Source organism: Takifugu rubripes, chromosome 1 (assembly GCF_901000725.2).
Source record: "Takifugu rubripes chromosome 1, fTakRub1.2, whole genome shotgun sequence".
Taxonomy (NCBI): Eukaryota; Metazoa; Chordata; class Actinopteri; order Tetraodontiformes; family Tetraodontidae; genus Takifugu; species Takifugu rubripes.
The window spans coordinates 23,519,477-23,544,735 of NC_042285.1; the positions used below are offsets into that span (position 1 = coordinate 23,519,477).

A 25,259-nucleotide genomic window follows, 5' to 3' on the forward strand; every position below is an offset into this window, starting at 1 on the left:
ATAGCATCCAGCTGATGCATATTTTATTAGCCTGCACAAAACAAAACAGCCACAGCAACAATCTCATTTCCGGGCGCTTACGCACACTGAAATTGAAATGCCTGTGAGCAAAGTGACTGCAAAGGTAATGTATGATGTGCCTGATAATATGTCATTTGGCTTTAAAAAGGAAATAACTGCACAATGCACTCGATGCTGTGCAGAGATCTAATGGCCCCGGAAGCCATCCTGTACTCCCTCATTAGCAACTTTAATGCAACACTGGTGGATGAGACTCTTTTTTTTATGGTGAGTATCTGAATTGCGGTAAAAAGTGTTTTGAAAGTCCAGTCTGACAGGAAATGAGCGAGAATTACTATGAAATGTGTTAGTTCAAAGTCACTTCAAGGTGATACCTTTGAAAATAGGATCCAGGCACCTTTTGACTCGGTTCATTACTGATTCAGCTCGGAATTCGGAGCTCTGACTACATTATTTCAGGGGCAGATATGAGGAGAACAGCTGGAGACGTAAGTCTAGGACTCTTCTAACCAACAAAAAACCAAAGAAAAAGCCATCTGCCCACATGACAAGGCGCCATTGCAGCATTGTTTTTAATTCCTACGCTAACCGTTCTTTTTCTTCTTCATTTCTCTATTGTTTTCCACATGTATTTGTGTTGAATTGCTCCGGTCTAACCCAAAAAAAGCATTTGGAGTTCCTTGAAAGCAGAGGTTTGGCATCTCCGGAGGGTTTTATCTCTACCCGCAACTCCCAATAAGAGAGGTTTCTGCCCTAAAACTATTTCTCTTAACAATAGCGACAAAACAAATATGTGGTTTGAAGGTTTTAATACAAACCTACAGCTCAGCGAGCAATCTAACCTTAACCAAAAACTGCCCATGCAAACCCTCCAAAATGATGATTAGGGCGGATGACCTCATCAGAAGATGATGGGTTGAGCATCATCTTCAACTTAGCCTGTTACCTGCAACAACCCTCCCCCCTCCCCAGCTCATTCTAGCGTAATAATGATGTTGTTCCAAAGGCTTCAGAAACAATCCGGCAGCCCTTGCTGCCTATATAACCCCCTAAACCCTCGACCCTGAAGTATGAAGCATTTCCATTTCCAGCATGAGCCCTAATTTCACATTCCATCATTGGAAAAAGACATCACGAAAGGATTTCCAGACTGGATTCCAGCCGAAGTGTGGCCATGTTGTCCGCGGAGCTCAGCAGAGAGCAAACATTAATGCAATTTCAGGTGGCTGAGATAAGAAAGGAGGAGTGGATAATGGTTGCTTTGGACAGTCTGTCAACAGATACACACAACGTTATTACTGCTCAACGCCGGCCATTGTGCCACTGTTAAACATGTTGGTTTGCTCCAAAAGCCGTGGTTTTACGACACGTAAGAGCTGTTTATTTTACATGATTTGGCTACATTTGCATGACAACGGGGTCACCAGTTGGGAGGACATCGCAATAAACTCCAGCTAGGATGGGATGCACAATTTTATCTGTGGCGATGGAAAGACAGTTTCAGGAAGCAAAGCTCAGCCTCTACACTGATGTTAGAAAAAAGTAAAATAAAAAGTGTTTTTTGTGAGCTGACTAAAGTGAGATGGAAACACTGATTGACATTGACTTTCAGTTATAACCTGTTGTGTGTTGACAATAGAGCCAAAGCCGCTGACAGTTAATTAAAGTAGCCAATTAGGAAGCTGTAGAGTCGCAGACTGCTGCCGTGGATGATTGGTTTCTTCATCATTCTTACACACTAACCTAATCTCAACGTATTCAATAATGTCCAAATCTCAAACTTTACTCTAAATTGACGTCTAATCACATGCTGATGGGATTACCTTCAAATTGTTGCACCTCTGGACCCAGTTTGGTGTCCAAGGTCCTCATTCTCAGGAAGAATACAGCGGAAATGGTTCAGGATGTAATATTAGAGCACACTTGTTGGTCCCAGCAGACATTATTCCTCCAATTTAACAACAACACAAGTTCCACTTTACTCTGCCTCTTGCTATAAAAGGAGCTGTTATCGGAGAGATGCCGGTATGTCCGTCCACAGAGGCTGTCTGTATATAAGACTGAAGGTAAATGTGGTTATTTTGTAATACATACATCATTACATCTTCTGAGCTATTACATTCGTAAAAAAAGCCAAGCTTTGTCTTCCCATTTCAATTACAAAAGCACTGTTTCCAGTGCAGCTGCCGCCTGGACTCTGGAGAAGGATAATTATCCGCTGCTCTGTTCAAAAGTCCTGCTGCGCAGGCTTTTAGATGTCACCAGTGATTGGAAGATTACACCCCTCACACGCAGGACGTCTTTGACAACTCTGACGTGACACGCCTGTCACAGCGCAGCTCCCAACTATTCCACTTCTATAGCTCAGCTCTGTAGGAAACTACTCATTATGGCACAAGAAAATCCGACAATGAGATCGCTCACAAAGGAGTTTAGTCCAGCATTTCACCGTTTAAGAAGTTTGCCGGTTACTTCTCGCAGGGCCTCTTGCTGAAGAGCTCCCAGCTCTTTCTTCAGGCCGTTCCTTGAATCTGCTGGAGTCCCAGTTCAAGGGTCGGAGCTCTCAGTTCGCAGAACTGTCACTTTCAGTTACCACGTCACTTTGAGCCCCTGCTCCAGCTGGTAGCACAGGTACAGGTTGAAATGAGCCTATACCAGAGGTGATTTCAAAGATGAAGAGCTGTCATCACATCCCACGATGCCCGGTAGCCAAGAAGACTTCTGCAGATGAAAACTTAGCAAACGCTTGCATAACACGCTCACGCATGTGGATTAATTTAAGAATGTTGCCTACACACCCATCTGCTGCAGCAGTCGGTTGTCAAGTCGTCAGCAAGGCAAGATTAACCTTATTATATGTTGTTATTATATGTTATTAAGGGAACATGAGAAAAACCAGAGAAGAGCAGGCAGAAACCACAACAGACAGCCAGTCAGTATCAGGCATACGCCGTGCTTCAGACTATGGATACATAAATCAAGCAGGACATCATTTACAATCGCATCACAAGTGGTTTATTACATCTCGCTGTTCAGACTTCCTGTTGCCAGCTTCCACCGTGACCCGCCACCTCTGGATGGAGCGCACGAGCGCGGTCAGCGAGGCGCTCGTCTGCCTTCTTTTAACATCAGCTCATGGTACAACGGGGCTGCCGACGGCGGAGCGTCCCAATGACCTCCCTGGCTGTCCTCGCCGTGCGTTTGTAATTCAGCCTGATCTCTGACGCGTGCAGAGGGGGACAAAGGTCAGAACAGTCTGCCGAACCGGTTTCTAGAACACGTGGAGGACACGTCGCTCTATTCTGAAAAGTCCCACCTGGACGTCCTGGACTGGCTGATTTTTTTTTTTAATTCTATATATTTATTGTCTCTTTCATCTCTTTGCTATGTGTGAGTTGAGATCCTCTTGGTTTGCTCACCATGTTTATTGCAGAGGGGAACAGGTTGTTTTTTTTTTTTTTTACAAAATCAGCCACCACCTCGGGTCTTTTTGACTTTAACCTCCCAAAACCCTCCACAGATGGTGTTTCAGATCTTAAAAAGCCAACTAAGGCTGCGTCATCTGTACACTGAACAAAAAACTACGTTCAGATGAAGCTGCCTGGACAGTTGTTTGTGTACAAAGTATAACAAGGGGGACAAACACACACCCTTGAGGGCCGCCAGTGTTAATGGTTTTTAATGATGAGAGAGCTGAATTGAACCGTGTTGGCTGAGTGCAATTAGGAAATCTTAAATCCCCCCAATAATATGGGTTTACGCTAAAATCCATCAGTTTGTCCACTTTTAATGTGAGCGTGTAGCTTTGACAGCACGACTGAAACAACTATCACAAAGGAGCTCTAAACCAGGTTTAGCACACAGGTGACTTCATATCCGTCGGAGGAGAGTTCTGATTATCTACAAATTAAATGTGAAATTGAAATCTCCCAAAGCTGTAGAAAGCATAAAAGCAGCATTTCACAGCTGTGTGGCTCTGCTTTACCGACAGCGCCCTTCCTGCTTCAGCGAAACCGTTAAACAGCAGAGCAGTTTGACGACGACGGCCGTCTTCTTCCGATCAAAACAGCAACAATAACTCCCTCCGTCTGCAGCGGACTGAAGCAGAGACAAATTCCACCCTACCTTCAGCTCGCCGCCGCACGACCTCGGTTCCACCTAGAAACCGGGCGACATGAACGCACCGTAACCCCCGAAGAGGTTCTCCATCACTATACGTCTGCAGATTAATGGCTGAAAATGTCACTGGGAATAAGGTCACGCACCACGAGACCGGCCTATGAAGAGACATCTGAGCACTTCCAAGTCTGAGTTGCACTTCCATGGTCCGCTGAGAAGCCAAATGTGCCGCTGTCAAGCCCCGCGTTGCCAGGGCGCACACGTGCGCATACGTGCGCACACAGCGACACTTAACACCGGCACAAGTGAAGCCTCTGTGATGAGGGAGGACAGAGACAGGGTAGACGTCTTCCACGGAACATTAAGCATGATTACAGGCACTTCTCTGAGAGGCTTCTCTCACCTGGATGCTGCAGAATTACAGGCGAGTTATGGCGGTTCAGCTTTGTTCCTGCACGCACACAGGACCCGGCGGCACCCGCAGCACGCCACGTGGGCTCGCCTCAAAGGCTCAACGCTCACGTGGGGTTGTTGTAGTTCGTTAACCCACAACGCGTCTGTTGTTTTAACTGGATCAAACAGCGATGTGGCCGTTCAAAAAAGCAGGACCAAAGTAAAACCTGGAGCTGCTGTTGGAGGCGGAGCCTATCAGGCGTGAACGCTCTCTTTAGATTCAGCCGTTTACAAATCTGCAGCTGTAAAACCAGGATGAAATGTTGCGACTGAATGTGTTTTTCTTTGCTTGTAAATGCAGCAGATGATGAGTTGGTGATGAAGATGATGATGATGATGATGATGGAACCAGTAAAATGTTTAAGCACCCAAATTGGGTCGGAGCTGGTAACAGGTGAGCCGCAGATGTGCTGAAATTCCACGGGCGCCGTCCACAGTTTCCAATCAGAAATATCATCTCAGCACATCCGGGGTCGTTTCGCTCGTCCTTTTGTAAAAGCGCCAATATTTCCAGCAGCCAATCAGAAGCCAGCACGGCGGCTGCAGCACGCGTTTCCCTCCTTCCCTCCCTGAAGCGCTCCGGATCAGAAGACGGACCAAGTGCTCGTGAACGTGTGCCCTTGCTGAAGGAAAACGCGGCGCCTCCTCCAAGTAATAAGAAAAGTGAATCAACAAACGCTTTCATTTGTTACATAAAACGGCGTTTGGCCATCGAGGGAACGCCGTAAAAGTGTGAAAGTCAGACTAAAGTGTTCCACTCTGGCACCTCCCACCGAGCCAATGTCAAAGACGCCTCGGCTGCCCCCGATGCCGCGCCACCTGGGACGTCTCCCATCATGTCATCTGGTCCTGATTTTATTTAGAGCGGCGGAGAGCGGAGAGGGTCTCGGCCGACCGGGGGAACGTTCTGCACCATCAGCAGGTTTTTATTTATTTTTTTAAACAGCAACAAAAGGCCCAGCAGTGTCACGGCCCATCACTCCGGCAGGAACAATCACTTCCATTTCCAAACACAAAGATTATTTTATTATGGCTGAGTCTGCCGGGGCGGGGGGGGGCTGCTGAGCAGGCGGCCGGACTCGCTGCTCCTTTAATTAACCGAGGCGTGTGGAGGTTTCAGCGGCGGCCACTCGGATAGCTGCGCTCCGGGAGTCTGGTAGGATGGAGAGGTGGACACGTCCGTTTGTCCACGTTCTCTCTCCGATTTGAATTGGATTAAGAAAAAAAAAAAACAGAATCGCTCACGTCTCGGAAACGCAGATGTAGCTGTATAATATGCAGACAGGTGAGCGGAGATCTTTGTAGGAGCTTGACGTGCGCTAATTGTGTTCCGCTGCAGAAACGTCTGCTCGTGGAGACGTTGGGAATGGCAGTTAAGCGCAATTTTCTCAGAGCGGCGGCTCAGTCGATAGTTTCCCTTTGAATTCCTGCTCCAGAAACCGGCATTTGCAAACACCCACTAAGCAACGACATAATCATGTTTGGACTGAGAAAATCAAATTCATAGTCAATTATTTTGGCCTCAATGGGAGCTGATAACGGTTGCTGTTAAGCAGCAAATTGGCACTATTTAAACGTAAACACGACGCTTCACACTGACTGTGTTGGCTCCCCGGATCGGATTTCCCCTCGCTGGTCCAGAGCCACTTTTCATTGGTGGACCCTGGTGGGAGTGGGAAGCAGGGCGCTGGTGTACGGAGGCGTGTTCCTAGACTACATTAAAATGATTACTAAATCTAATCATACTAGCGGACACTGTGGCAAGTTCCCAGCTTGGCTCAGATCTAGCTTATTCCAGAGCCAAGGAATCATAATCACAAAAGCTACGTCGAGGGACGACGGAAGTCCGTGCACAGTCTTCCACTCAGTACGCACGGTGCTATTGTGTAGTCTGGAGTAGAGCATTAAAAACAACGCATCACTGTCAACGCACACAACTGTCTGGTTTTCATGAGAGTTTGCGTTTGCCAAAACTAGCTACTAGTCTGATGGACCAACAAGCTTCAGTTGGGTCGTGATCTGTTATATTAAGCATCCCTGTCTTGAAAAGAACTGTGCTGGACTCTTTAGGGAATGTAATACAGTAAGACATTGTGATTCACACTCAAATTCTGATGTTGGCAGCAATAAACCTGTAAGCTTTTGCCAAGCACTAGACGAAGAGGCTACATCGCTTGACCACGTTAGTATTCACTAGCAGACCTGCTCACACAACAAAAGAGCAGAAATGGAGGCGCAAACACAGAAACAATTCATGCAAATCATACAAAAGCAAGAAAAAGGTCCGGCTACGCCTGTGAAAAGTAGCGAAAAACCAACTCTGACAAAGGAGAGAGCTCCACGAGACAACCCGTGTTCCAATTCTCTTTTAAATCTGGCTAAATCTAAATTATGAAGAATAGCCATGAAAAAAGAGCTCCTTCTAAATGACTCCACTAAAATATTCCTGTGGCATTCCTTTTCTCGAAGCTTCCTTTGTGCTCACAATGCCTCTTTCATTCTGTCAATTGTCGCAATTGTCAGGGACGCTAATCAGTTACAATTTGGTGCGCGGCTAACAATAGCATGTTAGAATGTCATCTTTTTATTTCTTCTGTCGCCCCTCTGTTGATAATTAATTTCATTGTTTTGCTCAAATTTTCTGACCAGAACTAGCAAACAGTCTGAGGGTTCACACCTTCCTTGACAATCCCTCAATCAGTACCACATAAAAACGTATAATTTGCTTCTACACCAGCTGAGAAGTTGACCATTTGAACAGCTGTGTGTCTTGCAAATCCCTGCACCACATTCCCCAAAAGGGAAGCATGTTTCATACGTCCTGCGGCTCTCAAACAGCGCGTCCACATGCACAACGTTGGGCTTTATCGAGTGAGTTGTCCATCTTCTCCTCAGCATGGACCGACTCCGTAGAACGGGATAAATAGCACGCATGTTTACAGCACTAATTCAAAGAGGGGAGAAGTTCAAGCTGTTCGCGGCGCAGTGGTGCGTCTCTGCACAGTGTTCTTTGTTGTTATCACCACCGCACATATGGCAGCAAACTGTGGCCACGCTGAATGTGGAAGCCGGAGCCTCCTGCTGCGCGTACTGATTGAAATGGTTCACAATGTTTCAACATGTTTCTTTTGAGACTATTTACACACTCTGGTGTTACAGCTTGATTCCAAGTATTCAAACGTCTCGCAGTATCAGGTCTGACAAATGTACGCCTGTTCTATGGAAAGTATTCGGGGGTGAAGAGGACATCTAAATACACTTTTCATTCATGTGTGCGCGAGAGAAAATCTTTGAATGTGCAGGAAGTGTTGGAGAACCAAGGTCGAGGTTTAGCTAGTGATTGTCTGAATGGGCCTCGCAGTACATTTAAATAGGGTTATTGTGCCTGTATTTACATTAAAGTAGTGAACTGAAGCCTCTATACTGTAAAAGGTTACATGCACCAGTTATGATTCAAATCAATTGTAAAGATGGCTTTTATTGTTGCATGTGTGTGTACATTACATGTGCTGACACAAGGCCCTTCTGACTCATTCAGGGCTGTACCATGCTGTCCCTGTATGCAGGGATGCGCTCCAGCACTGTTCCACTGACAAAAAGGGGTATAGCAGCTCAAAGAAGAAGAAAAAAAATACACAAGTGAAATTTGTTAGTGTCACGAGGCGTCGGCGTGACAGATTTTGGCCGATGCAGTCGCCACATATCACTTGTGAGGAAGGCGGCAGGACGTAGCCGAAGCTGTCGGTTCTGATGAAGACAGAGAGGTCTGTTCACAAGAATCCATCAGATACCTCACACAGGAAGCCCTAATGAACTTAATCGGATTAGCTTACTGATAAGAAACTCCCAGTTTGAATTTGGAGCAGGCAGATGCTAACAGTGTAGCTTGTAATAAGCTCAGCAGCAAAAAACACCCCATCAGGTAGCTGTGATTGTGAGTATTCATGAAACAACAATTGAATCTATCAGCCATGGCCATTAGCCTAGTAAGCTAATTTAGCCCACATTAAATCTAGTTTTACGATCCCACAGGTGTAGCTTAATGTAAGCAAACCACATCAAGCTTTAATATCACAGAATTAAATGTGAGCTGGTCACACTGTTAGACAAACGATGTGACACCGTTTGAGTCGTTATCAGGTTAATCTGTCTTCATCGCAGCCCGCTGGAGAAGCTAGCTTCACCTGCAGATTTTGGCTTCTGTTGTTTCCCCACCTTTGCGAAAGATGATATAGTTCTCATTTCACTTGTCTCCCAAAAGGGTGTTTGGAAATATTTTTACCCATTTCATGATTCTAACCTCCATTAAAATAAGGAACTTTCATCACAAACATCTCGTCCGCACCCGCAGCTCTGAACTGGGTGATGACAGCGTAACATGATCAAAATCTGCTACGCACATGTTCTGAAGATTTTTCATAGAAGTTATTTTTATATCCTCGATCAATAGCCATCTGACACTCACACACACGTGCACACACACGCTCCATGTGCACATCTCTGTCCTTTCTCACTAAGTGTGTAGGAGTGGGATGAACTGCAGATGACTTCTCTACTTTATCAGCGTTGCTTTCAGACCTTTTGTATCAAAAATGTGCAAGTAGACCTTAAAACGCTGGACAGCGTTTATATTCGTAAGGTTTACACCATCACAGGGGTGTGAACAGGTTCACCTTACTTAAATAAATCTAAAAAAAACATCCCTAACAACACCTTCTCCAAAGAGCTAGCATGAATTTTGGAACAAAAACTGCACATGTGCCGTAAACCTATACAAATAAATGTTTAAAGAGGATGAAGCGGGAGGTCAAGCTCAAATGGTGGATGCCTTTTTGATGTTTATGCGACAGCCAAATTCCCATTCTCACATAAACAAGACAGAATTCAGCAGACAAGCTAACAAAACTGACCCGGAACAAATAAACAAGGTACCCAGGCGGCGAGGAGCGAACTTTGCTGCCTGTCCAGCATCGATGCTGCGTTGTAATTGCAGCTTCTCTGGATAAAAGAACGTTCATCAATATTTCATGGTGTGAAAGGGTGATTCCACTCTGCCATCCCGCTGTTTGGTATAAAAAATAAGGCTTCTTCAACTGCAACTCTTAAAGCAGAACGAGGCTGCGAGAGAAGGACCGGGAGCCACGGCTCCACGCTCCGGAACGCCGGAGGAATCTGGAGGACGGTCTGCGAGGGGACTTTTAATAATGAAGAGCTGGTGATCCACAGGGAAGCGCTGCCTGAAGCTGCCCGAGCAGCTATGGAAATGGAAGGTTTGAAGGTGCACAGAGGTCCCCCCCCCACATCCATCTGAAAGAAACGCTCCTTAAAGTGGCCGCTGTTTGATTCCATTGACGCCATTTCAACCTCGGTCTGATCATCTCCTCTTCCGTCCTCCTGTTATCTGCTGGCAGGCATGGATCTACAAACACGGGGCGCTCGGCTCGTGAGCGAACATCCGAAACATAAATGTAATGGAGCGTGTACAAAACGAAGCAACAGCTAGTTATACCTCGTCATCTAGGACTTACTTATCCGACTTACTCCTCACATTGCGTAATCTCTCTTTTTGGATCTTTATTTTCCACATTGAAGCTTTTCAAAAATGTGTGTAGCCAGAAAAAATGAGGGCGGGGGGGGTAAAAGCTCGGGGAAATGATTCCAAGAACGTCTGAAAATGGCCCAATATTTCTGGAAATGAAATATGAAGCTACACCGCGTTGCTTTGATTAGTGAAATAATTGCTTGTTTGATGTGCACGGAACAAATCCTCAGCACCAGAAGACGAGTCTTCACAGTGAACGATGTGTCGGATCTGCGGGAGGTTATTTCACCTAAAAGCCTCCTTTAATACTGAAATAATAGGATTTTACACTCCTTCTGTGTCACTGTAAATATTGTAAGTGTGCTGTGAGCCAGACGGGCTGTTTCCAATCCAAGATAAGCATTTTCTGACGAGGCGAGCAAAGAACTTGAAGAGTCTGTTCCTCCCTGACACTTCTGGGAATTCCAGCTGTTTTATGAATGGAGTTTGCAATTTAAAAATGCTATTTGTTAAAACGGACACGATGACCTGACACTTGTACCTGAGTAAACTCATATGTGGGGGAAAGAATCAGTCTGATGCCTTCAATTTGATTTGCAAGAACCGCCCCCAGCAAAAACAACCAATCACAGACAGAAGGTGTGACTGACAAGCTGTCAATCATTCCTCGTGCACTCGGCAGGCACGAGTGGCCTCGGTTTGACCTGTTAGCTTGGGTTCAGGAGCCAAAACCACGGCGAAATCTAATAAAAACATGCCCATCCCGACTAACTTATTAATATTATTACATGTGACTGTGTCGGATCTCCGTTAAAGTCCTGGGAACGTTCAGCATCGCTCCCGCAGCTTCCTCCGGGGACACAGTCACCACGGTGACAAGCGGCTGTCCTGTGTGGGGACAGCCTCGTGGAGACAGACCTCTGTCAGGGGTGCTGGATGGAGAGAACCCGGGAAAAAAGGAGTGCGTAGGCGGCACGGCCCACAGAGAAATCAGCATCGCCGGAGATTCGTTTCAGGACGGAAGCGAGCGCATCAAAGCGCTCCGGGGAGCCGGCGTACGTCCCGGGGAGCCGGCGTACGTCCCGCCTGGACCGACATTTCTGACTGATAAATCAGAGAGGTAAATTTGAGTCAGACGAGGAGGATTCTGTTAGCGCGACAAGGCTAAGGTCAAGCGGGAGCGTCTAAAAATGAGAGCTGACAACTCACGCTCGACAGATCTGACGCTGACAACCCTCCGAGATGTTCTTGCAACGGCGCGCCTTATTTTTAGAATTGATTGTTTCCCGTCGCCGTGACGACGCCACGACACGCCTGTCAGCATCTTTAATAGGACGCCTCGGCGCGCCGCGACTTTGAAGAGGTCGCTCGGTTACACAAACCACTTGTCAGGTGATTTCTACCTTCCCGGCAGAGATTAGGTAAAGAGTCGCACAGGCAATTATTGTCATTACAATGTGTGACAACAGGAATGCACAGAAAAGACGGGCCGGTTTTGACTGCTGTCAGAGGTTAATAACACGGGGTGAGACGTAATTGCTGTACGTTTGATTGAGGCGAACTTACAAGCGGCGAGATGAATGACCGGAGGAACAATCGGCACTAAATCAACACCCCTGTCACATCAGTCAACTTCATCATTAAAGCTCAGAGTCGGAATTTATTGCTGCTAATTAAAGTCAAAACGGAAGAGACTTATTGATTTGGTTTGTTTTACTGCTGCTGGTAACTTTAGGCTCCTGTTTGTGTATCATAATGCAGTTGAGCCTCATTGACAGAGGGAAAATGAAGCTTATAAGCAGTCCGACGTCTGATTAATTAGCCTCATATAGACACTCAACTGGGACAAATGCAGCCGTGAATAATAAAGACAGCAGCCTCCAAGTGGCTTTTACCAGGTTTGGATTTCAGGGTTTAAGCTGGATAAAGAACGTTTTGGCTTTAAAATCTTTTTAATAGGGCAGAATCATTCGGCTTTGTTTTTGCTACAGTGTCTGTGTTGTATTTGTGGCGAAAAATAACAGAATATTCATGTTATTCATATTACAGTGATACAAGAATGAATATGAAATGAAGCCTTAACTTGATAAAAAAGGAATTTCTGCCTCTTTAATGGAATTTAGCCATGCCCTTGACATCAATAACAGATGAATATTCCAACACTACTAATGTAATTAGTGACTAATGGATGGAAACATGAGGGTGAGGGCTGGCACCCCCACACCTCCACGGTCCCGCAGACATTACTGATGACTGTTTTCTCTGGGTGGGACTGGAAAAATATGGCTGCTTTCTCATTTTTTTCCATGCTCATGTTGTGATTATTACAGGCCGAACCCTGAAGCCCAAGAATGGAGCTTTATGCCCTTCTGCTCACTTTAAGTAGCTTTAGTAGTAGGAATAACTAGCGCGTCTGCTACTGATACACGTATAAAATATGATGTATTATACAAACCAAAGCAGGATACGACTACTCTGGTTACACATCAGGGAAATTAAATATGTAAATGAGCATTTGTAAAGGTTTTTGTTCAAGCATTCGCGTCAAATGAGTCTGTTACTGAAGAGATTATTTAATTTCAAAGAAAATACGATCCCTTTAAGATGCTCATGCAGGCACCAAGTGATGTTTCCAGTAATCCAATCAGATCACAATTTGACAAAGGAACACTGGCATTGTTTTGTCATTGTTGGCTGTCTAATTATATCCTCATCACTTGGTCTGTAAACACTATCTGGTTTCTCCACTGCGATTTCTTGATTGATGAGGATAAAATGATTCTCTAATGATGTGAACAGATGCGACGTCTCCGCTGGGTTATGCGGCGAACACCTCAGTCCCCGGCTTCAAGGGCTGGAGCAGTCAGAGGCGACAGCTTTCATCCAACATCAAGCTTAAGTCGAACACCAAACGGGGACGCAGCGAACGCTGCTTGTTCGTCAAAAGGAACCGCCTCACGAAGCTGAGCAACCTGTTGCAAAAGAGTTAACTCCTCTGCTACCAAAATAAAAAAAAAAAATCATCTGTTGCTTTTCAACTATCACCATGAAGACGTCTTTTGTCAATCACAGTTAATAAACTTTGCACATAAAATTGGGACACTTTTCATTTTTTCCATCTAAAATGCTTCACTAATGTGCTGCTTTCTTACAAAGGGCCCCATCAAATGCTACAATTTTTCTTCCCTTGATTTATTCTTCAGTTTTTCCTCCAAGAAAGGCCTTTAATTAATGAGACAGGACAGAAGGGCTTGTAGAAAGAGCGTGCTTCGAAATGATGAGACAGTAACGACAAGAAAATGCAGTCCGTTAAATTGAAGGGAGCGCGGCTCCACACGCATCAGCCGCTACTTATTGATTTATATAAAGTCAATGCTTGAATTAGGTCTGGTCTCTGGAGTGTGGACTCGTGCAAATTGCCAAAAAACAGGCACCAAAAACAACCTTCATCTGTGTACAAAACGGCAGCTGCTGACCCACAATCCTCTCTGCTGGAAAGGGGACAGTAAATATCGTCGTATGTCAACCTGCAGTGACAGTGAAGGCATGCTAAATACAATTTTCATGTCACGAACCGAGGCAGCGAACTGGTAAATGACGAGCTGCAATAAATAAAATACTGCTACGCACTCAGCGGTAAACTGAGGACGCGCACAATGAACAAGAGGAGGAGCAGGGATTTGGAGAAGATGCTACTGTAGATGCTATTTGCATAACGCTCGAGCTTTAGCGAGCCGTTGGTTCAGTGTAGACCCAAACTCCCATCCTCAAAGGCAATGATGCGTTCCAGTAAAAAAAAACAAAAAACAGGGTGGCTGAAATGAGACCATCACTGGTTGACAGCCCAGAGAAACAGGAGCTATATGAGAGCGGACAGGTGTAGTCACTGTAAGATAGATTACACCGTGTTGGTTCAGTCACTTGACAAAAATGAAACCCGCTCCTTTAATAAATCTCATCAAGAACCCAGGCATGAACACATCTGCAGACACTCTCTCATGATGGCTCGTCAGCTAATGCATTAGCGGTAACCAGCAGCACCTTGTCTAATTATTGATTAGCATTGATCTGCACCTCCTACTGCACAGATTTTTACATTTGCACGTACTTGCTGCAGCCTACCTGAGCTCAATGAACTGTGCTGTAATTCTCCATTAACCACGGGTGGGGTCTCCACCCCGCCGACCAGAAACAGGTTAGCATTTGCATGAGGAAGCCTGGGGCTGAAGATCAGGTTGACCTTGAGCGTCCGACTCTTTAAAAGTTGATACCCCGACTCTGCAGAATGTCAGTCTGGGAGAATGACACAAACTCAGCCTGAGGGTGATGAGACATTGGGGGGCTTGGAAACAGATTTCGGGGACAGCGGGAGTCGGAGACACTGCTGGTCATCACCTGCGGAAAGTCCAAAGTGAGGATGGCACCGCATCTCTGTTCAAGGCTGAGCTGGCGGGAGATGTTGTCACATCCTTCAACGGTGACGCCACTGTCTCGGCCGACCTGATGATCGGTGGCAGAGGGAGTCATTTGAGGAGTGTGATCTCGACACCCCTGATAGTCGGCTCCCCTTCACTTCAGACTCCCGTCAAAGCAATGAAAATGATCCGGCGCTGCTGACACAGGAGGGGGCCGGCACGGAGCAGGACAGAGACGGCCGAACAATCGCATCCATGATGGCAGCCAGGAGCCAGAAGCCTGACTCTGCAGTGGCCCCGTGGACATTATGCTACCCGACGTGCGCGAGCGATTTCATTTGCGTAGATGAACGCCGCGTCGCCATTACTAAATTGAAAACATGCATTTACATATGTTTTCATGTCTGGGTTCAATAAACCTGAATTTAAGTAGATGGGGGGGTGGGGGGATGTGAGGACGCTGCAGCCCGCGTGGGAGTCAGCGAGAGATTCTCATCGTCCGTCCTCATCCCCGGCGTGTCAGTTGAGGTTCGTTGCACCGTGCAGATGCAGAAGCTACGCCCCCTGGATGCAAAATGATTTCATGTCAGAGCAACGCCGAGCCAGAAACACGCCATATGGACTCGCTAACAAGGTCATGAACGTGACTTTTATTGGTGTTGACTTTCATTTATCCAGCATCATGTGAACTTTTCAGAATGGGACAGGGCGTGAGCTATGGCAGACGGGGACGCTGAAGGGAAGGCTCGCAACGTCGGCCACATCAGCCAACGGGGCCTCGTGTTATGGGAGCGAGAGCTTAGCACTTAAGCTGGCGATGCTAAAGGGTAGCTCGCATCCTGACAAATCAGACGTGACAAAATGTCACCGTATGACGAGTTTTGGAACGACAACAAGTTGTTTTCACACACAGGCCGACAAAGTATGTGTAACGTGTCGACCGGAGTGACAAGGTCGCGCTGCAATCGCACAGAAAAACCTGGTCTGACCAAGAAACGCTTGTGCCATCATTCAGGTGGTTCAGGTTCACTGGGACTATTCATATTGAGGAAGTGGAAGCGCTATACTATACTATACTATACTATGCTATACTATGCTATACTATGCTATGCTATGCTATGCTATACTGTACTGTACTATACTGTACTGTACTATGCTATACTATACTATGCTATGCTATACTGTACTGTACTATACTGTACTATACTATACTATGCTATGTTATAATATACTATACTGTACTACAGTATACTATACTATGCTATAATATAATATACTATACAGTACTGTACTGTACTATACTGTACTATACTATGCTATGCTATAATATACTATACAGTACTGTACTCTACTGTACTATACTATACAGTACTGTACTCTACTGTACTCTACTATACTATACAGTACTGTACTCTACTATACTATACTATACTATGCTATGCTATGCTATGCTATGATTCATGTGAACAATAATATATTATAATATATTATTAGCTGATACATCCTGTACACTGTTGGCGCAACAGTGTAGAACTGATGAGTAATTTATTGATGAGTAGGCTGTCAGACTTTTGGAATAATGATTACTTACTCTTATTTCCAGGTAACAAACGTACAATTGTGTTTAAAAGGCCAAGAGGGTCTTAGATTATTTATAGATCGATAATTACAGGTGATGATAAAGATCTGGGCCAGGCTCTCCTGCAAGACAGGGTGTGAAGGAAGAATCACTCCTTCTGATTAACGAATTGTTTCTCTCACCAGTCAAGAGAACTTCTTCTTCTTCTTCTTCTTCATGATTCTATCATTTCTATTTGGAAATGAGACACACGAGACTCAGATACCAAGTAATACCAAGGCAGCACCAGCTCATGGATGCAGAGGCAGCACCGATTCCCACGAGCCATTTGTGCCCAGAGGTATACTGTATATGGTGTAAGAAAGGTGGGAGGTCAGTCGCTGGCTAGGACCACCAATGGCGCCAGCCAGTCTGTTGCTAGCTATCCCGAAAAAAGGGAACGCTAACCTTTGTTCCAACAGAATCATCTCGCTTGTTTTACTGCTGCCTCAACACTGCTTTGTCTATGTAAAGGACTGGAAAACAAGATGTCGTCACAGAAGCTGAAGGTAATTTCAGGGCATGAAATAAGAGGCCTGAGAGCAAGGGTGGAACTCTAGGAAGATTTAGGGTGACATTCGTTCGCCTGGTGAGAGAAACTGTTAGTTAATTAGAAGCAGTAATCCATCCTTCACAAATCCCTCCTTTCTGATCGATAGCTCAACACTAATAATTACTTTTAGGAGGAAAATTACCACAACCAATTAAAACTGGCATTAGAGACTCGGAAATGAGAAATTTGCCAAATAGTTGCATTTGGTAAATTCAACACTTCACACTGTTCAACAAAATTCACGTTACAAAATCACACAGAAGCTTTTTCATATCCTTTAACGATCAGGTTCTTCTCCAATCAATTGATAAATATCTAAAATGACAGACTATCAGCCCTAAAGGTTAATCAGGCAGGAACCAAAACCTGAAGGGGAAAAAACTTTCCCATTCTGATATTCCCATTAAATTTAAAAGCTGGTTTTGGGGTTACATTGAAGGTCACCAATTAAATCCAGGAGATTTACTGTCTGTGTCACTAATTGATCACTTTTTTGGGAGCATCCACATCTTCCGCTCCGTGAAAAATGAGGCTTCGCGGAACGAAGCCACAGAGAAAGCCGAGCAGTACGAAGGAGTGAGCTCTCTTTTAACCGTATCAAAGAGTGCTACAAACAAACACGGGGTGAACCGTGATTGATGGGAGCACAGTTAATAGGACTCCCAATCCGACACCGTGTAAGACGGGAGGGTGTGGACCAGAGATCAATAGCGGCTCGGAAGCATGTTAGGGAATCATACTGAGGCAGATTGCTGACAGCTGGTGGTGATGTATTTGGCAATCTAATTTTAACACAAAGAAACTCACTGATAGGGCAGCCACAAAAATGAACTGGATCCTCATGGGGCAGCCATATCACAGCTGTAGAGGGAGGAAATTCATCCAGGCTGCAGGTGTGGGGCGGCGGCGTGCTCCTATCTTTGCTTTTCAATCCGTGCGCTGCCATACCAAAGTGTATTAAAATATTGATGCGGACTTCTCACAAATATTTAAGGCTCAAAAAGCTCTCAGTGCACTATATCCCCTCCCTCAAAATTGATGCTGAAGGAATCGGACTGGGAGATATTCTTAGTACAACCCCCCCCCCCCCCCCCCCCCCCCAAACGAACTGAGCACAAACCAGCTGCAGTTGATGGAGCCACTGACTGCTTTTGCACACAAGCGTGAAAACGATGCCAGTAATTCCCCCCGTCCTCCGTGGAAGAGCACTGCAGTGGAGCGAGCTCTGCCAGAGGGCCGCAACACAGGCTGGGCACAAACATCCACTTCACAAAAGCCGAGTTTGTGCATCTGCATGTGTTTTTATCTTCCGCTCGCCTTTGCGTGGCTATAAAATACACAGCTTTTTCAAGTTTTCTTTTTTAGCTGAGAGCCCTGCGCCAAAATATAAAGCACGCACGCTGCGCGGAGGCCTGCGTCGGGATGACGAGAGGCCAATTTATTCTGTTTATCTATATTCTGGGTAATGGTTGAAGGCAATGGTTTGTGACAATGAGTGAAAAACAATTCAGGCAGACCAGAAAATCACCTTTAGCTGAGTGCCTGGCAATCACAGCGTAACGAATTTAGATTTAAATAAATAAAGGGTGAAAAAAATGACAATTACCAAGTTGTACATTAAAATAAATCAGCGCGATGGTAAATTGTTTTCTCAGCTGCTTAAGTGTGCCGATATCTCTCAGAAGGACGAGCACAGTAGCAGCGGCAACTTGCCTCAGGTTTGTCGGCTGAATGGAGCTTGTTGGTGGATGTATGAATCCCTCCCCTGTTCTGGATTACTGGGCCAAGCCTGCATGATGGAGCCCTGAGACCTTGTTCTGTGCCAGGTGGCAGCTGGGAGAGCGAGTCCTCGGCCAGGCCTCGGCAGAGCTCGCTCTGGTCCCCTGGCCACCGCCGTTGTTCCTCCAGGCTCGACATCGCCACTTCTGACCTGCACATTTTTTCCTGGTCCACCTGCGGCGGCCATCTTGCATTTTCCCAGGGTTGTGATTTAAGCCTGTGCTCCTTTAATCTCCCCAAGATGGATCGTATTAAAGGGAGAAATAAGATCGGGGAAACAGAGGCAGGCAGATGAGATCTGGCAGAGACGGCAATTAAGAACACATCAAAACCTTGTTGATCAAATTTTCTAGACACGAACCTCACCTCACAAAGCAGCGTCCCTGACAGAGGAGCCACACTGATATCGGACTAAAAAACAAACAATTTTGCCAGAGGATCCAAGGCCAAAAAAAACCACATAAAAATGAAAAGGAACTTAACATTTCTGAGTTACCTCAGAGTTACCTTAAAATGAATGCCGGGCTTTCTGCAGCACCTCAGTTTCTGCCATTTGAACACTGATTTAATAGGGTCACATTTCTTCTCCACAACTTGACAGCTTTTTCTGGAGAGAGGCTCTCTGCATTGATGTAAAGAGCACTGGTATTAAACTCAGTTTCATTTCACACACATAGCCGTTCAAACCTGTGCTAATATCTAGGTAATAAAGTCCAGTTATAGTGGAAAGGGAAGCCTGGTCAAAGCCCTCGCTATCAGCTCCAGCGTGCAGCCTCGCTCCAGTGTTTAGCATCAGCACAGTTAAACAACCGAGATGATTCAACACAAATATGTAAAACCATCGGTGCACCGCGGTAGGTGCGAAAATCAATAAACGGAAATAACTGAAGCCACTCGGCACAGATTTACACGCTGCATGGTACACAGAGACACAGCGCGCAGCGACAGACCGGCTGAACATCAGAGCGCCGCCGTTCTCCATGCCGATCACACGCAGTTCATTTGGCCCAGTTTAACCAGTCATTTTATCCCCTTTGTTCCACTATAACCAGTCCATTAAGCTGCTCTGTCCCACAATAACAAGTCCATTTAGCTTCTCTGTTCCATTATTAGCACTCCATTTATCCACTGTAAGATGTTGAGGAGTCCATTTAGCTCTAGTTAGACTTTTTCCCAGTAAAACCAGCCTAAATGTCAAGTCTCACCCATGAACTTACAGACAGACAGACAGACAGACAGACAGACAGACAGACAGATAGACAGATAGACAGATAGACAGATAGATAGATAGGCACACAAACACACGCTCACGTTTCATAAATGACCCTCTACTGTATATTCTGGGCCAGGTTTTAGGCGTAAGTCGACCTACAAACATCAACACAGACGATGTGGGTCACAGTGTTGGCCCGTCTTCCACTTGTAATCAATTCCTCAAGTCAATTTAGAGAGAAAGGCTTTCACGGCCTGACCAAATAAATTACCGATTAACTGTAAACTGACCAGGCGGTGGGAATTATTCAAAGGTGACACAACCAAATATCCATAGCGCGATTCCAAAACTCAGCCCAGCTGGGCCATCGTGCTCTTTCCCAGTGGGGGTTGGGATGAGAGCCGCCTCCTGGAAGTCTAAGCCATATACTTGACCTCTGACCCGAGTTAGATGTAGCGGCTCAGTGACAGCAACACTTAGCTGGCATTGCGGTATAAATGCATCAGCTGTTTTAGTGTCTTTTCATAGCTCATAAAAAGCCAAATTTGCTCGCCCCAAAAACGCTGCCTCAGCGCTCCCCTCAGACAGACCTCAGAAAGGCAGTTACGGCCCACAGATGTTCTTAGTGCTCTACAAAATACAGCAGGGGGGAAAAATGAGGTCTGACACAACTGCCAGCAAACTGGTGTTGACCTTCTCGACATGTTAGTAACTGACAGCCTTTTCTGATGACTTGTCTGGTTTTCCAGCTAAGATAAACTTGCGAGGCAACTGTCAATAGCGGCTCCAGCAATAGCGAATAAATGCCAATCACAGCGGTACCACAAAGTCATCCCAGCCCAAAATCAACCCAGGAGCTCCTCTGCAGCCCTTTCATGGAGCCTCACCTGTAAACTGCACGCTGTTTCCCCACTCGCTCGGTTTACGACCAAGCAGCTGGACACTTTCCATCCCGAGGATCATTTATCGCCGAGGCGACACTTCAGCTGCCACATCAGAGCAGGATGCGGGCAGAGAAAAAACAGAAAAGCCGAAAGGCTTTGCAGCAGGCTGTCTTATTCTCTGTTAATGATTTCCAGGGAGAAATATGTACGAGCAGCTATGAAAACAGAATTCTCTCCAACCTTTGAAGGTCAACCATCAGTGCCCGGCAAATCCTGTAAAAACAACATCCTGATCTTTATACAGCGGCGCCTCACAGCCATCCCTTCTTGGCATGTACTTCCTGAAGTGATTTACATATTCTCCATTTATTTGCAATTTATCACGTACAACTGTAATCCATTTCCTGTGCCCAGGCTCGCTCTTAAATATGGATACGGCAGCAGCATTAAGTGGCACGGGCATTTGTTTAAGTCAGCAGCACTAAGGAAGCAGAGTTATATAGTCATTGTGCACATGTCAAGGATTATTAAAGCCCAAATCGATCAGCTGGTCCATGGCACCCCTCAGCAACAGTCTTGGCTTTGATTAAATGGCGTTTTGATGCAAACTGTGGCACTATTGAGGTTTACAAGAAAGTAGACTTGAAGTAAGTGGCAAGGCGGGGCTGGGGGTGGAACATCACACATGCCTGTTCTTATGTTTCAGGGATGGGTTTGTGAAATTGCCCAGGTTCTGGAAAGTACAAGCCAGAAGAGAGGCAATGGTTGCCACAGCCTGGAGTTGATCTTAAGGCTTTTAATCTTGCAAGCTTTTTGCAACTGGCAGAGTACGTTCGCGTTACTCAGCCGTGGTCCACTTTCATAAAGTCAGACTCACAGGAGACTGATTTTTAGGGTGGGAGAAAAAAATCAAAGCAACATGTACTGCAACGTCTTCTATTCTAGACGCCGGTTCCAAAATCACTGAATCCTGGTGCTGCCGTGCAACCCGAGGCGATCTTAAATGACTTGTTGGGGCGCGGAGCCAAGCGGAGATAAAGCGTCACCGGGGTCGTGTTGGACATGAAAAGCCACATTACAGAGCCGTTATTACAGGCTGCGTGTGTAAAAAGGGAAAGCGCAACATCGGTGCAACATTAGTGCAGCGGTTCAGCCTCAATCACTCAGCATCACGCCTTGTTGCATGAAATCTGTGGCTTTCACACTCTGCAAATATTCCACAGCTTTTGTGTGTCAATATAGCTGAAGGATTCATTTAATACGGTCTCCGACTTTATGACACTAACTTTATTGTATGTGATTTTTTTTTTTTAAAAAGCCCACCGTGCAATGACACCCCCATCATTTATTCCACACGGCACAGCTACACACATCTGTAAAACGATCTGCCTTAATTAGCCCCTAATTACAGCGTAGTGTGTGGACATATCACTGCCCTTCGCCACGCTATCATATGAAGAGTGTGACGTGCATTCCAAACCACCTTCAACAAGGCAACGTGTGCTGAATGATGTTTACCTGCTATTGATTCAGTGATCAATTTGATCAGAGTGCATATTTGGGAAGCAGAAGCCTAAATGTGCGTCTGGAATTCTCCAGCTTGTCATTCTGGGAGATCAGCTGAGTGCTGCCACGCCAGGCAGGGTCAGCCGGCTCGATATTAGATGGACACATACGATAAGCGGGTGGAACACACAGTGGAGTCACAGTGAAGAATGAGGTCTGGAAACGCTCCCGAGTCACAAAGAACGAACGAACAAAACACACACACACACACACACACACACACACACACACACACACACACACACACACACACACACACACACGCACACACGCACACACACACACACACACAGATTCTACTTGGCATTCAACGTAGCAACGCTGCTACCAGAAAGGCAAATTAATTTCTGAGTAATTAGGCTAACAAGCGGCTTCAGTGTTGGAAGAAATAAGATATGCCATTATCATTACCATCCATTTAGACACAGTCACAGGAACGTTCATTTATTCTGGATGTGTTTCAAGAAAATAGGACAGGACGAGCTGGCAAGGCTAGGGTGCGTCCAGAACGCTGTGTGAATAGGTGCTACCATAAATGCTCCCTCTCTAAAATGTGTCCTAATAGCCTCGACCCGGTGGCTCGGTGGCACGTCGTTTTTCTTCAGCTCAAACCACATTAAGAAGGCGCAGTGCTGCATTGTTACATTACAATCTCCATCGGTCCTTTCAATTATTTGTAGCACTGTGGTGTTTTCTTTAGCCTTATTTTTTACTTTTTATAATGACTCTCAGAGCAGGTACATCCTGAGGGGGGGTCAGGTAAACTGTATTTTCCTCTTGCCTGCTGAAAAGCTCTACTGCATCACATGCTGTGATGGGAGATGGGAGATTTGGGGTGTTCGCAACAAACTAAGTCTTCTGGCTCTCATGTTTGCCTCGGATCAGCCCGCTTTTGTCCAGGTCTAATAACTGACCATGACCCTACACAGCCACGAGTCCTATAAATTAAAAGGCAGAAACACGGTGTCTAAGGAGCCTGATTGCCGTTGCACAGAACTCTGTTTCAAATGATGTTTTCAGTCCAGCTTGTTCACAAATCCATACCGAAAGGATAATTGTGGAGAGACGACTCCGCTGAACATTAAGCTTAATGATCTTTACACACAAACACGCCGAGGGGAACCGTGAACGCAGCCCGCTGCAAATCTGAGACTCGTTTTAAATCAGCTGTCGGGCCGCCGACGGTCAATATGCTGCAGCTCATAAATGAGTTCCCCGACAGCACCGGGAGGAGGGCGCATCGCGGCCAGAGTTGTCCGTGCAGAACAAGTCCCACCAAGTACGTCTCCATCCGACGCTGCGCTGCCCCCCACGGCAAAGACGCAGCTCGGGGAGATGCGAGCCCCACTTTGGCACCAGGTCTGTTCACCTGCTGCGTCGGGTAAATCATCCAGCGAGGCGCATACGAATGTTCTGGTGGATGCCGAGGGCAAGTTCCATGTGTTGGGCTACTACTGAGGTGCCCCGATTTCTCAGCAGGGATGCGTTACACGCCAACACTCTGACATCCCACAAAACTGGAAATACGCAGATTAGACACCTGAGATCGTGTCTGTTTCGCATGATCGAGGATTATTTTACGCACGGAGCAGATTTTCATTCTTGCTCCTGCGGACTCTGCTTCCAAGTTTAATCGGGCTGCGCATCCCCGGCGGCCCGGGCGAGAAGGAATTCTTACCTTCATCCTTGTCCGACACTGTCAGTGGTTCGGCGCATGGAAATAATCCCGAGAAAAGGGCGAGAAAGACGAGTAGAAAGAAGTCGAACATGATTTCGGAGAGCGGGCTGTAGAGAGCCGCGGTGCTTCTCCTGGTCCGGGCTCCACTTCTCCCCCTCCGCCACCACCGGGGTAACCGAGCGCCGTTATTCGGTGAACCAGTGCGCAGGACGGAGCAGCGCTCTCACCGCTCCGCGACACATGCACGCCGCCGCCGTCGCCGCCGTGTGCAGCCTACTGCGATCAGACACTCCGGAGACTGCGGGAGAGATGGGAGACGAAGAGAGGGAGAGAAGGCGGGGTGAGAGTGGAGGAGGATAAAGAATGAGTACGTTCCCTGCTTTTTTTTCTCAATGATTAAATGCCGTCAAGGTGGCGCAGCTCGGCTGAAATTCATCATGGTGCTCAGGCTGCGTGTCAGCGGAGTGGGTGACAGAGGGTGGTCTTGAAAAGGGGGGAGAGGAGAAAGTCACAGGACGTGGCGTGAGTCATGCGTAATTTCAGCCGTGGATGCAGACCTTAATGGTTTATACACCTACAAAACGCGCCATCCTCCAGAATACACAAGCATGCGATGAACCCTGTGACGCAAGAGGACACAAAGTCCAAACTACAGACACCCACAGATGCAAGTTTTACTGTAGTGACTGCCAAACCTTCTTCAAAAAAGTCACGGATGAATAATTCATTCACATGTTTCTGTTGCTTTGGTGTTATTTTTTAAGGCAAATAGGAGGGGGAGAAAATAAGCATAAAGTTGGATGCTCAGTAGCTCAGTGGACCGTGGGCCTGACTACTGAGGGAGAGCAGACCTCTGCTCTTCTTTGCCCTTTTGGTGTTTCCATGGGAGAAGCCGACCCAGCAAGGGTAAATTTTTACACGCAAAGCTCGTGAAAAATAGCTGCTATCGCTCGTGTAGGTCAAGAGGTCCGACAAATCACGAAAACATTCCAAGCTCTGAAGTTCCAGGAGCCCTAAAACTCTAATAGTTGGAGCTAACAATCAATAATTGGATCCTAAACAGGAAGTTTTTTGTTTGGTTTTTATTTATTACAGTTTGGGTTCTTTTGAGGCTGTAGCGGAAGGCAAGTCAGACCTTTAAAAAGGGAGAGAAGTGCAGGTCTTCACAGATCTGGGACCGCTTGTCACTTCTTTTTCGAAACCGATACACAAGTGGAAATGAACTCAAAAAATGAACGCAGACGCTGCAGCTTTCCTCCAGCAGCGACTGTTAAAAGCCCCACTGCAGAGTTTTGTTTTGTTCTTTTGTTGTCCCTGTAGAATCTATTATCTTACCAAGATGAGGCAATTACTGGTTACTTTAGAGGGTGGACCCTTTTCTTACAAGTCTCTCATTATTTTTATTTTTCTTCTGTGCC

The 25,259-nt window shown here is 46.1% G+C and overlaps 1 protein-coding gene across 1 annotated transcript in view; it reads right to left on the minus strand.

Moving 5' to 3' along the window:
* lrp1bb (low density lipoprotein receptor-related protein 1Bb) overlaps positions 1-25,259 on the minus strand; it is a 176,482-nt gene that overhangs the window by 135,799 nt on the left and 15,424 nt on the right. Inside the window, 1 exon segment of the mRNA XM_029843977.1 lies at positions 23,842-24,139. Coding sequence (XP_029699837.1) covers positions 23,842-23,932 — 91 coding nt within the window. The 5' untranslated portion in view covers positions 23,933-24,139.